This window comes from Prunus avium, chromosome 5, assembly GCF_965620075.1.
Source record: "Prunus avium chromosome 5, drPruAviu1.hap1.1, whole genome shotgun sequence".
Classification (NCBI taxonomy): domain Eukaryota; kingdom Viridiplantae; phylum Streptophyta; class Magnoliopsida; order Rosales; family Rosaceae; genus Prunus; species Prunus avium.
Window position 1 is genome coordinate 29914505 of NC_142288.1, and position 15806 is coordinate 29930310.

Consider the following 15806-nt stretch of genomic DNA (forward strand, 5'->3'; position numbering starts at 1 on the left):
ATTTTCCAGGTCATTCTCTGCATTTCGAAGAGCTCCTCAATTCTGGTTAATCTCCGTCACTGTACGTAAATGCCACAGAGGTAGCAAGCAACACAGTGGGCTTGCTTGTATTTCATTTCGAACTGGTCCCAACTTAATAGAAACAGAAAAAAGGCCAACCCCCCATTTATATTTTGCATCATATACAAGGATAAGGTAGGGACCAGCGGCTACTTATGTTTAACTTGGCAAATTTATCCAGATTTTATCATCGCTTGGCTATCCTAAACAAATGGCCACCTTCTCTGGTTCTTCCCCATTTCTCTCCCACTCCCTAACAAGACCAAGCCACTTTTCTTCTTCTTCTTCTTCATCATCACAAACGCCTCCTTCTGTTCCTCCACAAAATCTGCCTTCACAACCACATTCTCCAACACCAATTCAGCAGCTCAGCACAACTTCTTCGGAGCAGCCGAAAACGCCAGTCTCAGTAAAAGCAGAGCAACAGAAAGCTGCCCCTTCTAGCAGCAGCACCAAGAGCACCAAGACCAAGGCTGACTCTACAGATTGGATAGCTTCCACGTTAACCAGGCGGTTTGGGATTGGAGCAGGCCTTGCCTGGGCTGCCTTTCTCACAGTGGGCGTGGTCTCTGAACAAATTAAGACCCGCCTTGAAGTCTCCCAACAAGAATCAAACACAAGGTTTCTAATCATCTCACTTCTTCTTCCTTCTTCTTCCTGTATACATACATATCTTAGTATATCCAATTACAAAATTTGATATCCCGTGACAACTATGTCTTTCTTTTGTTTTGCAGAAATGTTGAGAAAGAAGAAGAGGTGGTGCTACCTAATGGCATAAGGTACATTAATTTTCCCCATGAAGCATGAACAATATATATATATATATATATATATATATATAGAGAGAGAGAGAGAGAGAGAGAGAGAGATAATTAATGGTGTTGTTTTATTTGGAGTGACACACACAGATACTACGAGTTAAGAGTTGGTGGGGGCGCTTCTCCAAGGGCAGGAGACTTGGTGGTGATCGAGCTCAAGGGGAAAGTGGAAGGCAGTGGACAAGTGTTTGTGGATACATTTGAGAGAGAGAAGAAGCCTTTGGCTCTGGTAGTTGGGTCCAGGCAGCCCTACAGCAAGGGAGTGTGTGAAGGGATAGAATATGTGCTCAGATCCATGAAGGCAGGGGGCAAAAGAAGAGTGCTTGTTCCTCCAAGCTTGGGCTTCGGTGAGAATGGTGCAGATTTAGGTCCTGGTCTGCAAATTCCTCCGTTTGCAACTCTAGACTACATTATTGAGGTCGATAGAGTCTCGATTGCACCCGCATGATCATATTCATATTCTTGTCTTTGTTAATTGTATATTATTATCGAGATCGATAAAGAAATTCGTAATAGATTTTGTATTTTATGGAACACATGAATGTATTTGTATTTTCATTGAGAAAGAAGAGCAAAAGTGAGTTAGGCCAGTTCGTGATGGTAGTACACTTGTGTCCTTTCCGTAGATTAGATTAATGTAGAGTAGTTTACTATTGCTCTAACAACATCTAAAAGTCTAATTAAATCAAATATTGTCCTTAACCGAAAAAGGATGAATAGGCAATTAGTTTGATATATGAAAATAAGAGTAATTTTTGCATATTCCGGTTACATCACGTGGTATACCGAAGCATACAAAAATTTCTTCAAAAGATGATCATGGGCCATTTCGCGAATATGAAGGATATAGAATGTCCTTTATACCCTGGTAGGGTACGAAGAAAAGCAAGGGCACTAATTTTTTTTCGCAGTCACTCAAATTTAGCGATCTTGCAAATTTTTAATCTGTGTTTGGCTCAGTGGTTTTTTCTTCTGTCGTGTTCCTAACCAAACACAACCTTGTTTTCTCACAGTTAAACTGGACCAGGTACAATTGGAATTGGATGCATCACGTTTCGTGAGGGAGGGGAGGAGGGACCCAAATGCATGGTGTTAAAAATGACACGGCGAATAATTTATTTTCCGCGATAGAGAGAGAGAGAGAGGGACGCGCAGTGAAATTGGAAATTGGAAGGGTCAAAATTCAAGACTGAACACTAAAGAGAGGAAAGTAATGGTGTTAAAATTGCAGCCACACAGTTTTCCTATTCAAAGAGAGAGCCCAAACACTTTTATGGATTAATATCTCAGCAACGAGCATAGAGCTTTTTTCCTTTTTCCAGGAGGCAAGCCAAGAAGCCAAGCCCAGTACAATTTCATGGGAACAGTCTTAGACTCCCATTTCTTAGCTCTCACGGCCATTGTCACTGTAACTATGCTCTTATCTCTCTATCTCTTTATGGTTTTTTCTTTTTCCTTCTGGATTTCATTTCCTCTCTCGAAAGTTTTTAAATTTAGTGTTTTTGGGTTTTTTTCTTCAAGGTGGGGTATCAGTTGTTGTTCTTCATAATCACTGCTCTTCTCAAGTTCGACAAAGTCACTGACTTCGCCGGTATACTTCTCTCTGAATTTATTTCCTGAGAATTTGGTTGTTAATTTCATGGTGGCTCAATCAAAACGCAAGTCAACAAAAACAGATAAATATCAATACTAATTGGAAAATGATTGGGTTGTTTGGTTGCCAAGAAATGCTTGCTCAGACATGATTGATATATTTATGACATCATTTGTATAATTGTATTTACTTGCTGATTATGTTTTTGTTCTTTTTACAGGAAGTACCAATTTTGTTATACTTGCTATACTGACTTTGGTTGTCAAGGGCTCATGGCATTTTAGACAGGTATTATCTCTTCTGCATCGACCTAGGAGTTACGTTTGTTTTCTTCATCATAGTTCCTTTTTTTCATGTCAAATTTATTATGCCTAAGGTGTGTGTCACAGTATTGAGTTTGCAGCTCTTCTTTTTCAGGTGGTGTTGAGTTTGCTTGTGGTAATATGGGGTCTTCGCCTGGGACTGTTCCTATTGAGGAGGTACATAACCAATGAAGCATTTGCATTGTATCATACATCTTGTTAATTTCTGTTTCTTCCTCTCACCTTCTCCTTTAAAGAATGGCAGGCTTGCTTTTGTGTTGATTCTATTTTGTGATTCTTTTGTGTTGCTTTTGTGTTTATCAAAATCCAATCATGATTTTCATACTCGTGCAATTTCCTGATCAGGATTTTGCAATGGGAAGAGGACCGGCGTTTTGATGAAATGCGTAATAATATAGGAAAATTGGCAATTTTCTGGATATTTCAGGTTTTCTACCTTTCCCTGCTTCCGGATTTTGTTAGACCTAATTGTGTCCTGCTTGTTCTCCGAAGGACAAAGTTTATTTCATTCTTGAAGCAACCTTATTTTTCTGCAGGCCGTCTGGGTATGGACTGTGAGTTTGCCTGTAACAGTCGTTAATGCAAGCAACAGAACACCGTCGCTCCAAGCTGAGGACATAATTGGATGGATCATATGGTTTGTGGGTTTTGCAGTTGAAGCTACAGCTGATCAGCAAAAACTGAGGTTCAAAAGTTCTCCACAAAATAGAGGAAAGTGGTGCAATGCCGGACTATGGAAATACACTCGACATCCAAACTATTTTGGCGAGGTTAGTGTCGAAATGGCATTCAATGCCACAAACTTAGAATTGATGCTGCACTGAACCCGTTTCCAAAATGTGTTTTTTTTTGGCATTCATGCTGTCAAATTTTGAATGGAACTTTGATAAATGTTGTGCTCAGATATTCCTTTGGTGGGGAGTATTTGTGGCTTCCATACCTGTATTAAAAGGTGCAGAGTGGCTGGTGATTCTTGGACCAATCTTTCTCACATTGTTGCTTCTTTTCATCAGCGGCATACCGATGCTTGAGGTTTGCTTCCTGTTTCTTCTGATGTTATTGCAAATACATAGCACTAGAAGAGTTGCTAATGATGTCTGCTTGAACAATACCAGGAGTCTGCAGATAAGAAGTTTGGAAACGTGGGCGAATATAGGCTGTACAAAAGAACAACTAGGTTAACTTCAGCTTTCACTTTGGTATATGTTTGTTTTGAGTATGAATTGCAGTAACTGAGACCAACATATTCTGTTTCAGCCCTCTCATTCCGCTACCCCCAGTTATATACAAGAACTTGCCCTTGTGGTTCAAAGCAACTTTTCTCTTCGAATTTCCTCTCTACAGTCGTAATCTTCCTCGAGAAGAGCCAAACTGGTGAGTTTACAATCTGTTAGAAAGTATTATTTTCTCACATACCAAATTGTTTGTTCTAAATTTGCAAGACATTTGCCATCTGTGCAAGGTGTAGAACAGGCCGAGTAGAAGGAAGCGATGGATTGAAGATTGGCTAGCCTAAAACTTGATTATTTTGTAATACTTGGAATTATCATAACTACAGTTGAAGGGAATACGACTTTTTATTATTATTTATTAACGTTTCAAGCTTCTACCTCAAGATTTTTATGCTAGCAATTGCTTTGTGCCACTTCTAATATTTGTATTTGATGCTTAATTTTTCTATCGCCATCCTTATGAGCAAGCAGAAAGAGAGAACATAATACCAAGCTGTGAACATATATAAATTTTTCATCGTGTAAATAATACATGCCTACCCATTCAATTTCAGTTCATTGCCTGCATGTATTATTAGGTATGGGGGGAAACTGCACAAATCACACCCCAGGTAACTGATACCTCTTAAAAGCTGAGGAAATGAACAAAAAAAAATTAAGATTAAAAAACAAATTATATTATATTATACACCTGCAGTGTCATTAATGTTTTCCAAGGATATGACAGCCCCAGATTTGATCTCATTTGAAGCTTGAGAATGGGACATAAGAATATAAATGACCCAGAAGTGAAGGCATACAAAGTAAATCAAGGCCCATAATTTTGCAGTCCAATTCCTCCGCAAAAACACTGCTCCGGCCAAGAAAATAGAATCCAATTGCTGAAGCGCTGAACCCAGGTGCTTCTTGCCTGAACGGATCCTGTCTTCAAACAAAGGTCTGCCTGATTCTATGTCCCTTGATGAGGAACCCGAAATTTCAGTCATTGACTTGGTTTCATCTAGCAACCTTGACACTGCCTGCAGGATGCATGGATTAAATTAGCCTCTCTCCTGCACATAGATCCATCTTGCGCATTAAAATTTCGTCACGAAAGAGTTATCAGTAGAATCAACGTACCTCAATTCTGAACAGAAGAGTTGCTTTCTCCGAGGAAAGAGCCTCAACCTGGTTGAAGTAGAATCATAAATGACAGCTTCTCAAAAAATAAACCAGAGACTTTTTTTGAATATATTCTGGTTCTTTCCAGATATGTACAAGTCAGTGATAAAGCCAAACCCATAGTCTTATATTTTTATGTGAACAGACAAAAACTTGAAGGAACCAAGGGAATTAAGAAAGATTTTGGAAACACAAACCTGGGCTTGTTTATGAATCAAATGGTCAGTCATCTGAGCAAGCCTTCTCTTGAGCTCAATTTCTACTTCTGTTGGCTCCTCTATCTCTTTCCTTGTCATTTCAATGTTTGCTTCCAGCTTCTGTGCCTGAAATGTAACAAGTGATTTCTTTTTTAATGGTTATGGGGGATCACAAGATTAAGGCAAGATATGAAAAATAAAAAATCACAACTTTGCAACAATATAATGAAATACTCTGACCTTATCTTGCAATCTCCCAACTTTATCAGTTACAAAAGCATATTCTGCCTCCAAAATCTCTCGTTCAAGTTCAACTCCTTTTGGAGCTGCTACTTTCTTTAAAGATATTTTTGCTTGATGAGCATCGGAGATCTTCCTCCTGAGTTCTACAGGAAGAAAAAAGAGTTCCAAAAAATGATAGACCAAGATCCCAGTAACACAACATTGAAATGTTCAGATTTATGCAAATTATTCACTGCTTTACACCATATGCCATATATGAGGCCAATAAAGAAGTCAATATATTTGCTATCTACTATTGCCTGAACCCTGGAATCAACTCTCAAGAAAACAATTGATGCCATCGAATCTTTTATGTTCAGAACATGCTTTGGCAGAAAATGAACCAGATTAGTTGTATGTAATATCACATAAATTGAATATACTTTTTCGGAATAGGAAACATACCTTCATGGTTCACTTCTGTTAACTCAACTTGCTGTCGAAGTTCTGCTACTCCATTAACCTAGACTCCCAAAAGAATGAAGGAAGAACAAGAAAAACATGTTAACAAGAGTCAAAAAGCACAAAAGTACTTGTAAGCTCTCAGCAGGTAAGGAAGTGCATCCAAGGCACTTAAAAGGCCAAAGAGCAGGGTTTCAAAAACCACAAAATTGAACTGGAAAAACAAGAAGGAATGGTTTAAGGACAAGCAGAAGCAGAACGTTTTTACAATATTATTTCATCCACTACTTTGAACCATCATAACAATTAAACCAACTGGACAATTATCTTTAGCTCAAAACTTCAATTGAAAAGGTTATCCGAGGTTCATTGTATCACACCAATCATCCGAATCAGGATATAGTCATACCTCTACTTCAAGATTCCATTGCACGGTGGCTAGGGATTTTGCAAGGTCAGCATTTGCAGCCTGCAACAAACTTTGACCTTTAAGTGAAAACAAAGTGAACCTATATGTGAGCACTGACTAAAAAGTTCGAGAAGCAGGGAGCTTCTACTTCTAGATTTAGGGGAGAAAAACAACGAACTCAAAATGAAATTAAAAAAAATCTAAAACGCAAAAGAAATCAGATGGAAAAAGGTTGTAGCACCTCCAGTTTAGCCAAACGTGCAAAGACTTCCATTCTAGTGTTATTGTGTTTCTGCTTCTCTAAATCAGCAGCTTCCATGGTTTCCATCATAGTCATTTGCAGCTTGGAAGCCTGAAGCAGGAAAGTAGGTAAACTTAAGTAATAACATTTTATGCAAGAGGTAATGGCCTTAAAACAAAATGGAAAGACAGGATTACTGCAGCCAACCTGGCAAGAATGATAAAAACAACAAAATCTCAGTAATTTTATTCTTACCTCTTGGGCTTGTTGTTTCACTTGCTCTTCAAGTATTTTCTCCAAGCTCTGCTTCTCTCCCTCTAATCTGGCAACAAGATTTTCCCTCTCTTTGATGGCCTCCACAGCTTTAGCTGCCGCTTTCTCAGCCAGAATCTTCTCCCTCTTCTTTCTTCTTTCCTCTTTCTCACGCTCACTCTCAGAATCAGAACTTGAACCCGAGTCCGACTCAGAGCTCCCATCACTTACCGAAGTAAAACTTCTTTTTAAGTCCTCAGAGGTAGAACTTCTAGACGCTTCACTGGATTCATGATTACCCCTGTCAGTACTTCTCAACCGATCACCCACATTCTCCCCTCCTATCTTCTTGTTAGAACCACCATCATTTTTCTTTGCCGACTGTAAAGAACCCTCCAATGAAAGCTCCTTAAAATCAAAATGTCCACCATTTTCTTCATTTCCCTTGTCTTTTGTTTCTGCCGAAGTGTTGAATCCCATATCCCTATAATCCAACCCTCGTCCTTCCAAAATCTTAACATCACTCTTCAATTCAACAGTTGGAGAACTTCGTGCTGAATCCGAAAAAGAAACGCCAGACTCCTCCCCATCACTTACTTTGCCATTCAATTTACTTCCTTCCCCAACACTTGCTCTCCTCCCCGACTTCAGAACATTATTGCTCCCAGTCTTTTGATTCTTCTTAACCTCCAAAACTGACAAGCTGGAAGTGGAGCTGGCACTGCCCTGCCTCCTACCATCCTTCCTCAAACCACGAACCCCTGGGAAACCATTGCCACGACTGGCGGTGGAAGTAGTTGCCTGATTAGGTGCACTAAGGAGCTGAGTCCAGTCACTATCAGTAAGAGTAGGCTTAGGTTTCTGAGTTCCAACAATCTCTTTATCCCTACTTATAATAATATTATTATTCTTCTTCTTCTTATCATCATCATTACTGTTACTGGTGTTATTAAGAATGTTGAAACTGGGATCGCTGGTTGATTTTCCACGATAATCACTGTTTTCTATGGTTTTCTTTTTCAACTGGTCCTTCAAAGGCACACTGCCTCCCGTTTTCGTCGGAGTGTCCACGTTCAAGTCGTCGGCGAGAGGCTTCTCGTTTTTCCGCAACGACTCTGCAGCTTGCTGGTCGATCTAAACCGTCCATTTCACAATCACACGCATATCACATTACTATTCCAAACAGATCGAATATTCAAAATAAATATATTTAAAAAACCTTTGATTGCAGATCGACTAGTTTCCAATAGAAGGTATTTTGTTTGGATGAATAAGATGTAAATTTTGGCTTTCTGATTTCGACTAAATTTCTATTTCTTCAAAAGAGAAATAGTCAATTTATTTAAGTAATAATAAGATGGGGAGGAGAAGGAAGAGAATTGTACCTGTTGGAGGATAGTTTCAGCGGCCCTGAGTTTGGAGGAGATCCAGTTGGCCATGGTCGTGCTAATTTAGCTCTTTTTTTCTGGAGAAAACTACTCGAGTTGCATTTTTTATATTTGAAACGCAGCGTTTGATGTTGCAGAGGATGAAGCAAGAAGAAGGAGGGGGGATTGGGATGGGAACGATGCGAGTTGAAAGGAGGAAGAGGGTGGAGGTGAAAATGCTCGAGTGACAGGCGGGTACACAGTATGAGTGAATGGACTCGCCGTTCGATTTCGGTGACGAACAACCGGTTGCTTGTGGGTCCCGTAAGGGTTATGGCTGTGATTATTAGAGGGATGGAGACTTAACGCGCGTGTTCTACAACGACAACGACCAACCAACGTCCGGACTCCAGTGCTTTCGGGGCTGTTTGGTTGCAGCTTATTGTCTATCCTGGTGGGTCCTAACACATTAGCACAAATTTCACTTTTCTGTAAACAAAGAAAAAGGAGGATTTCACGAATAAATCCATTTTTGCATGACATAATATATTCTTATAAACACATTAAGAATAAATTAGAAAATGACAAGTGGCTAGTCGTGGATTTTTCTATCCAAATAGGCTTTATATGAGTTTTTGTATAATATGTCATTCTAAAATAGATTTTTGAATAAATATCTCAAGGAAAAAAAAAAGTTCACATCTCTGAATGTAGATAGGGAGAAAATTTTCATCTTAGTTCTCTTTTATGCTTTTAATTTTTCTTTTTCATTTATAAAATAATCAATAAAGGAAGTAGATACAAATTAAAGAACATACCCCAAAAAAAAAAATGCATATAAAAATGTAATATATTATAACAATATAGCCGCGTGCCTATACTTTTAAAATATTCATATATTTAATTAATTATTATTTAGTAAGTAATTTATGAAATCAGAAAAATATTGAAAGACTAATTATTCATTAAAAAAATAATAATTAAAACATAATTACTAATTAAAGTAATTAAAAAAAGACTAAGATATTACTTAAAATATTCGAATATATTTAAAGAGTATAGCCGCGCGGCTATACTTTAAAATATTATATATTTAAAGAATATAGCCGCACGGCTATACTCTATACTCTTTAAAATAGTTGTATAAATTTAAAAAGAATAGCCGCGCCACTATACTCTTTAAATGTTAATATATTTTAAAAGTATCTTATGAAAGCGGCAGCCTATTGAGAAAGTCTTAAAACTAGAAAAGCACCCCTAAGAAAGTCTTAAACAGAAACTCCAACTTGAGGATTGGTTGTGGCATCAAACACCACAAAGCAAATGATTTCCCGAAAACCCACAACATAACAAACTGACTCATATTTGTGGAAGGATGGGCAATGGCATCCTTCTTCATTATCTATTGTATCTTCTGTTACAGACAACAAAGCATTTCAATCATATATGTCATCAGATTTCTGATGTGAATTTTATGCTTCTCATATACATAACAGGTAGCTCATTTCCTAAGGAGTTTCTGCAATCACATTTGTTACATGAACTTGGATATGGGAGTGTATAAGCCATCTTCACCAGCTTACCCAACCCAACAAGTAGAACCTAGAGGAGGTTCCTTTTAACATCCTCCTGAGCCCAAACGAGCACAACAAAACATAGAGACAAAGTCAAAGCCATTGTATAAGCCAATATAAATATAAAAAGCCCAAAAAAACAACCTCAGTTTTCAGCTTTTCTTCTATGATATTCAAGGAAAATACTTCTTTCCTTATTATGTAAGTAAAAGCTCCTACATTTATGCAAATATCAATGTGATGCGTGCATATGTTTTTCTTTTTATGAATTATTTTTACATATATGTCAAACTGTGATTGACATAAAGGAGGAGTATCTCATTACAGAGAAGGAGACAAGCAATATCCCATATTAAAGGAACTCCTTAAGATTGAGTAGCAGCTCATTCTTACGACCAATGTTGTTTTGTCACGTGTCAAATTATTTTAATATTCTTTTCAAATTTTACAAGTGTCATTATCTCATTTGTTGTGAATTCTCCTCAGTTTTAAGGAGCCAAGCCATGTTCTTTTAAAGAAACCGTCCCATATATAATGTTTTATGTTTCTCTTTTATATATATACATAATACATAGAGGCGCATTTTAAAAAGTAAGAAATGAAATTCACACGAGAATAATAATAATAATAATCAACCTCAAAACTCTTGTATACAAGAAGCTCCCTTGGAGTATAAATGGATGAGCAATCTAATTTGAGCAACAATAATAACTAGGTTGTTTAGTGGCCGTAACTTCATGGTCATCAATGTGGATGGTTTGCTTTGCAGCATGAAGACTTGGACTCGGAATGGTTTCATCCAGTTTAGCTTCCAAAATTTTCAGGCTTGTGATTTGATGAATCTTAGAAATCATATCCAAAAACACTCGCTCAACATTCACATTCTCTAAAGCAGAGGTTTCCATGAAACACAGGCCCTCCGTCTCTGCAAAAATTTTGCCTTCTTCCTCGCTAACCTCTCTAGAGTGACTCAAATCCAATTTGTTACCAGCAAGAACAATAACCATGTCGGAATTACCATATTCACGAAGCTCCCGCAACCATTTACTCACATTTTCGAATGATATTTTCCGGGTTATGTCATAAACTAGGATGGCACCAAGCGCCCCACGATAGTATGAACTAGTGATTGCTCTAAATCTGCGTGCGTCAAAAGCTATGTAACATTAATATTCAATACAATAAGAGCATCTATATATAATTATAGCATGCACTTTGATTTTTTCTTATTTGACACAACAGTACTCATGATGATGTTGCAATAGGTTTGTAGCTGAACTCAAGTGATTAGAGCAGTTATACATGCACTCGATGTTTGTGTTCGAATCGCTCGTCCTTTAATATAGCTTGTATCAAATAGTATATCTTGCTTTATCCTGTGTCTTTTGGCCTCACTTATTTTATCATGTTAAAAAGTCATACTTTTTCTTTAATTACGGCATAAATTGTGTTGTGGTGCAATGAAAGGAACAATTATCTACCTCAAGAATCCAAGGCTGACAAAGCAGTTGAAATTAATAGATTATTATGCCTAGTATTAGTACAACAATCAGCCATTGTTTTTAATAATAATAATATTAATAGCGGTGGTTCGTGAACTTGTTTTACAGTCATCAGTAGCAACAACGATGAAAACAGAGACGTCCGCAAGAAACAAATAAAGGAATCAGATAACAAACTTTAAACTATTTTTGAGCTTTTGTAATGTAGTAGACTCAAAGAAAGAAAAAAGAAGGAAAAAATTGAAATCATTGTTTTAGGTAAAAGGTCGGCCCCCACCAGGTTGGAGTATTTTATTTTAATTAGGATATAATTAGAACTTTTGACTCTAATGGGACCAAATCATAAAACAGAGAGGCACGGTTGAGGAGTAGTGTTTCCTGAATCCATAATTTCATTCGGTTGCTTCAAAAGCTAGGAAACATAAAGACATCCATAAAGAAGAGAAAACAAAAACTTTAAAACAATATATGAAAGTTTTGAAAATTGAGTAATATGATGAAAAATTAAATGAAATTCGAATTGAGTTGTGCATGACAAGTAGTAGTTCAACTTGTCGATCCAAGCAACACAACACAACACAACTGAAGTTATATGATGTTCAGATTTGGGGCATATGAATCATATGATCAAATGAAAAAAGATGATCAAACTTAAGGAGGAGGAGATGATGAGTACCTTTCTTGGCCTGCAGTGTCCCAAATTTGAGCCTTGATGAGTTTATCGCCCACTTTGATATTCCGGTAAGCGAATTCGACTCCGATGGTGGGCTTGGAGTCTAAGCGGAATTCGTCTTTGGAAAATCTGGAAAGCAAATTGGATTTCCCAACTCCAGAGTCCCCAATCAAAACTGCCTTAAACAGATAATCACACTCTTCATCAATTGAATCAGCCATCAACATTAAAATTTCAACCAATAACTATCTATAATAAATAAACAAGAAAACTTAAACCAGTGATTTTGAAAGGGAAGGGAAAGGAAGGGGCAAAGCAAATCAGAATTGGGGAAGAGCCGTGTTCAAATGTATAATATATATATATATATATATATAAGTTGAAGTTATAAGCTATGAACAAGTCCAAATCGATAGCATGGGGGAGGGAGGGAGGGCAATGAATTGAAAGGCATTTGCTTTTGGAGGGTACATGTGACAACAATGAAAAAGACATGATGGCTGCTCCCCTAATCTTGTCGAGTTTAGTGCGTCTCATTAACATATCACTACTAGGACCAAACTTAATCTACACCCCTAAGTTTTTTTTTTGTTTTTTTCGGGTCTCATATTACTAGCAAACTTAATCTATACCCCTAAGTTTTCTTCGACCAAAATTACCATTGGGGTACAACATTTTTCACTTATAGTTTCAATATTTTATTATTTTTTTGAGTTTACATGACAGTTTCTTATTGGCCTTTTCTCACTCTATTATTTATTATTGTAACACGTTGTAAGCTAATCACGGATCCGCTGCTGCTGCTGCTTTTGATCATGAATGTCAATGGCTGCCGAAAGCAATTAGTATCTATCTTGTGATCTGATGATTGTTAATAATTCCAAATATTTCCTCTTTTGAAAACTAATATGAATTTCGCATGATTAGAAGATAACTCAGCATTGGACCTCATAACATAATCACGTGACACCACAGGGTCGGGACTCAGGATACAGCCCACATTAGCCCGGCCTCTCCGCCTTCATTTCCGTTTAAAGAAATGAGTTGGGCTTAAATATGAATCCAATCAATTGTTTGGGCTTCAATTGAGTTTGCCAAAGATTTCACCATCACGGAATCTTTTCCCTCCTCTTCAGTTTTCAATCTCATCTAAAATATTTCTTTTTCATCTCTAGTTTATTTAAACCTGCTAAGTTATGGTGGCTGGCTGGTGCAGACACCTCCAAATCAATGACCGAATTCCTCAATCGGATTCAGATTCAGATCAATCTTTTAGGTTAGAAAAATAAATTTAGCCATATTATCTTGTCCGAAGAAATGAACTGAATTGTTGATGTTTAAAGAAAAGCCAAGTAACCATAACCTCTGCGGCTGCCTCCAATATTTTTCAGGACAGAGGACCGCAAATGGTAGCCCTACCCTATGAAGATCAGCCATTTGTTATTTTTCAGGAACATGTTATTGCACTGCAAGCAACTGCAAACTCCACTTGAAAACCAGCCCTACCCTTTCAACTACTCAATATTATGACAAACCTTTTAATTAATCTAATTTATAGAAGGAAATTTGAACTTGAGTCGTGCAAGGAAGCATACTCACACTCAGACCAATTGGTTTAACCCGCATCTGCCTCTTTGATTATATTTTGGTAAAACTTTCTTAAACATGTTTTGTAAACATTGTCCTTCCTCTTTTGCATAGGAATCATATGGTGCTTTGAAGTGTAAATAGCACTACAAAATAGAAGCTAGTCTCTGATTACGAATGTAACTAAAAAATAGTCCCTAATTTCTATACCTTTTCTTTTCATTTCTTTTTGGGTCAAATCCTAATTCCTAAATTTACCCAAATTGGCAGCCCAACCATGTTTGGACTTTGGACCACGTCTTTGCGTCCACGGCCAAAAACCACCATCACTGTTATCGACAAGTTCTATAGTGAGCGACAAGTTACATGGTGAGTGCTGTTTGATCCAACGACTACAGAATTATTGCTTTATTCTATGTAATATCATCGTTGACTCGTCAACGCACCTTGCCATTGAGCCATTGGCGCATCTCCCACTCCCACTACACCAAGCAGCTTCAAGGGTCACCAGGGAGGGCCACCCACAACCTTCTGCCCCTTCTCTACCGCCCAAAACTAATTCTTCTTACCAATACTTCCTTAACATTATCGTCAAATTTGAAAATACAAATCGAAATAAAATAAAATAAAACAAAACCGGTAGCGTCATAATATTTCATTAAACCAAGGGTCCAAGGGAGGGAGAGGATTTTCTCGCGAAACAAACAGAAAGCAAAGAACATAATATTTCATTAGCCCTACCCTAAATCAAGTAGTGTGATTTTGAACAGCCCACAATATAATCACAGAAACTATATATAAAAGGATTTGCACATCCACTTGATCTAATATAGGTATATAAAAATCCATTCCCACAATTATTTTCCTAAATTTCACAAGTCAACCCTAACTTTTTAACTTTCACAGACGGGGAAGAAGAGAGATGGAGATTCGGATCTAAAATCATCATCTAACATAATAGACAAGAGACTACCATGTGCACTAGGCGTTGGTGTTGCTAACGGTACTGGCGTTGGTGTTGCTAACGGTACTGGCGTTGTTGCCCATCATCTTCTTGAACTCCTCGAAATTCACATTCCCATCGCCGTCAGCATCAACGGACCTGATCATCCGATTGCAATCTTCGAGGCTGCAAGTCATTTGGAGCTGATTGAGGACCAAATGGAGCTCCTTGGCCGAGATGAGGCCGTTGCGGTCCTGGTCGTAGAGATCGAAGGCGTCGCGGAGCTCGGCGCCGCCGCCGTCTTTCGGGCCGGAGACCCAGAAGGCGTTGAACTCGTCGAGGCAAATGAAGCCGTCGCGGTCGGTGTCGAGATCGCCCATGACACGCTGAAGCTCATCGGCAGAGACGTTGGAGCCGAGGGCCTTAAGCACGTTGCCGAGCTCGGAGACGGAGATCTTGCCGTCACCGTTGGCGTCGAAGCTTTTAAAGACTCTCTGAACCTCGTCGGTGACGACTGGCTTGGCGTCGACGGATTTTGGGGCTTGGGCTGGGCTTGGGGTTCCGTTGGTTGCCATGAATTCTGGTTTTGGTTCTGGTAATTTGGTGGATAGAGTTTTCAGGATTGAAGAGAGAATGGGGGAAGTGTCGGGTATATATAAAATATTAATGGGAGCATGGGGATGTATGTAGGAGGGAAGGGATTTTTTGGAGCCACCAAAAAACAATGCCGCCAAGAAAAGCGGGGAAAATTGGGAGAGAAAATGACAGCAGGCCAAAAAATAGAAATATTATTATTGTGGTAAAGAATTGCGAAGGTAAATTAAGCGAAAGGATTCTTATTTGGGATCAAATTTCAAAGTCATAACGCGGCATCACTGAAACTTCTAATTTTGAGAAATGGGTGGAATCAATGGGCTACATAAACTTCCTTATTTCTGTTTGTTTTATCGACTCCTTCTCTCTCTCTCTCTCTCTCCCTCTTAAATGGGGATAGATAGAGATGCATTTCTCCCATTGCTGATGATATTTTAATATTCTTTATATGGAATTTTCTTTTTTCTTCTTTCTTTTTGCAAAAAAAAAAGAAAAGAAAATTAATTTCATGGTGAGTCATGACTCGTAAGATAAAATAAATTACACGTCTTCTTTAAATAAGTCATGTCACATGGGCAGGTGGTCGTTAAAG

The 15806-nt window shown here is 38.1% G+C and overlaps 5 protein-coding genes across 7 annotated transcripts; 2 read left to right on the forward strand and 3 right to left on the reverse strand.

Moving 5' to 3' along the window:
- The first annotated feature begins 127 nt into the window (after positions 1-127).
- On the forward strand, positions 128-1471 carry LOC110745590 (FKBP-like peptidyl-prolyl cis-trans isomerase family protein). The gene is made up of 3 exons (XM_021945718.2): positions 128-681; positions 798-842; positions 972-1471. The coding sequence occupies exons 1-3, from the start codon at positions 272-274 to the stop codon at positions 1327-1329; spliced, it is 813 nt and encodes a 270-aa protein (XP_021801410.1). The 5' UTR covers positions 128-271; the 3' UTR covers positions 1330-1471.
- A 557-nt stretch (positions 1472-2028) lies between these two features.
- On the forward strand, positions 2029-4413 carry LOC110745402 (3-oxo-5-alpha-steroid 4-dehydrogenase (DUF1295)). Of its 2 annotated transcripts, none has more exons than XM_021945491.2 (10): positions 2029-2289; positions 2403-2472; positions 2696-2763; positions 2893-2954; positions 3144-3225; positions 3335-3568; positions 3702-3830; positions 3914-3975; positions 4056-4172; positions 4261-4413. In XM_021945491.2, the coding sequence occupies exons 1-10, from the start codon at positions 2239-2241 to the stop codon at positions 4307-4309; spliced, it is 924 nt and encodes a 307-aa protein (XP_021801183.2). In that variant the 5' UTR covers positions 2029-2238; the 3' UTR covers positions 4310-4413. The 2 variants fall into 2 exon arrangements, with proteins under 2 accessions (XP_021801183.2, XP_021801188.2); XM_021945496.2 differs by having other exon boundaries at positions 2031-2289; positions 4267-4413.
- Positions 4414-4685: 272 nt separating this feature from the next.
- On the reverse strand, positions 4686-8700 carry GC2 (golgin Putative 2). Of its 2 annotated transcripts, none has more exons than XM_021945479.2 (9): positions 8360-8700; positions 6978-8108; positions 6723-6833; positions 6482-6541; positions 6076-6133; positions 5629-5774; positions 5389-5514; positions 5150-5197; positions 4686-5049 (listed from the first exon to the last, which is right to left on the reverse strand). In XM_021945479.2, exons 1-9 carry the CDS (start codon positions 8411-8413, stop codon positions 4714-4716), a joined length of 2070 nt encoding a protein of 689 aa, XP_021801171.2. In that variant the 5' UTR covers positions 8414-8700; the 3' UTR covers positions 4686-4713. The 2 variants fall into 2 exon arrangements, with proteins under 2 accessions (XP_021801171.2, XP_088110038.1); XM_088253912.1 differs by having other exon boundaries at positions 4944-5082.
- A 1819-nt stretch (positions 8701-10519) lies between these two features.
- LOC110745420 (ras-related protein RABA6a) lies at positions 10520-12466 on the reverse strand. The gene is made up of 2 exons (XM_021945505.2): positions 12094-12466; positions 10520-11055 (listed from the first exon to the last, which is right to left on the reverse strand). The coding sequence occupies exons 1-2, from the start codon at positions 12315-12317 to the stop codon at positions 10605-10607; spliced, it is 675 nt and encodes a 224-aa protein (XP_021801197.2). The 5' UTR covers positions 12318-12466; the 3' UTR covers positions 10520-10604.
- Positions 12467-14303: 1837 nt separating this feature from the next.
- Positions 14304-15543, reverse strand: LOC110745523 (putative calcium-binding protein CML27). The gene has a single exon (XM_021945631.2). It carries the CDS (start codon positions 15193-15195, stop codon positions 14659-14661), a length of 537 nt encoding a protein of 178 aa, XP_021801323.1. The 5' UTR covers positions 15196-15543; the 3' UTR covers positions 14304-14658.
- Positions 15544-15806: the final 263 nt, after the last annotated feature.

Excerpts from the sequence above, each read along its gene's own strand:
- LOC110745523 (XM_021945631.2), bottom strand. The coding sequence starts at position 15,195 with ATGGCAACCAACGGAACCCCAAGCCCAGCCCAAGCCCCAAAATCCGTC.
- GC2 (XM_021945479.2), bottom strand. The coding sequence starts at position 8,413 with ATGGCCAACTGGATCTCCTCCAAACTCAGGGCCGCTGAAACTATCCTC. Across the intron at positions 6,834-6,977 it reads TGAAACAACAAGCCCAAGAG|GCTTCCAAGCTGCAAATGAC; the intron begins GTAAGAATAAAA and ends TTCCTGCTTCAG. Across the intron at positions 6,134-6,481 it reads AATGGAATCTTGAAGTAGAG|GTTAATGGAGTAGCAGAACT; the intron begins GTATGACTATAT and ends TTGGGAGTCTAG.
- LOC110745402 (XM_021945491.2), top strand. The coding sequence starts at position 2,239 with ATGGGAACAGTCTTAGACTCCCATTTCTTAGCTCTCACGGCCATTGTC. Across the intron at positions 3,569-3,701 it reads ATCCAAACTATTTTGGCGAG|ATATTCCTTTGGTGGGGAGT; the intron begins GTTAGTGTCGAA and ends TGTTGTGCTCAG. Across the intron at positions 4,173-4,260 it reads CCTCGAGAAGAGCCAAACTG|GTGTAGAACAGGCCGAGTAG; the intron begins GTGAGTTTACAA and ends CATCTGTGCAAG.
- LOC110745590 (XM_021945718.2), top strand. The coding sequence starts at position 272 with ATGGCCACCTTCTCTGGTTCTTCCCCATTTCTCTCCCACTCCCTAACA. Across the intron at positions 682-797 it reads CAACAAGAATCAAACACAAG|AAATGTTGAGAAAGAAGAAG; the intron begins GTTTCTAATCAT and ends TTTGTTTTGCAG. Across the intron at positions 843-971 it reads GTGCTACCTAATGGCATAAG|ATACTACGAGTTAAGAGTTG; the intron begins GTACATTAATTT and ends TGACACACACAG.
- LOC110745420 (XM_021945505.2), bottom strand. The coding sequence starts at position 12,317 with ATGTTGATGGCTGATTCAATTGATGAAGAGTGTGATTATCTGTTTAAG. Across the intron at positions 11,056-12,093 it reads GACACTGCAGGCCAAGAAAG|ATTTAGAGCAATCACTAGTT; the intron begins GTACTCATCATC and ends TGACGCACGCAG.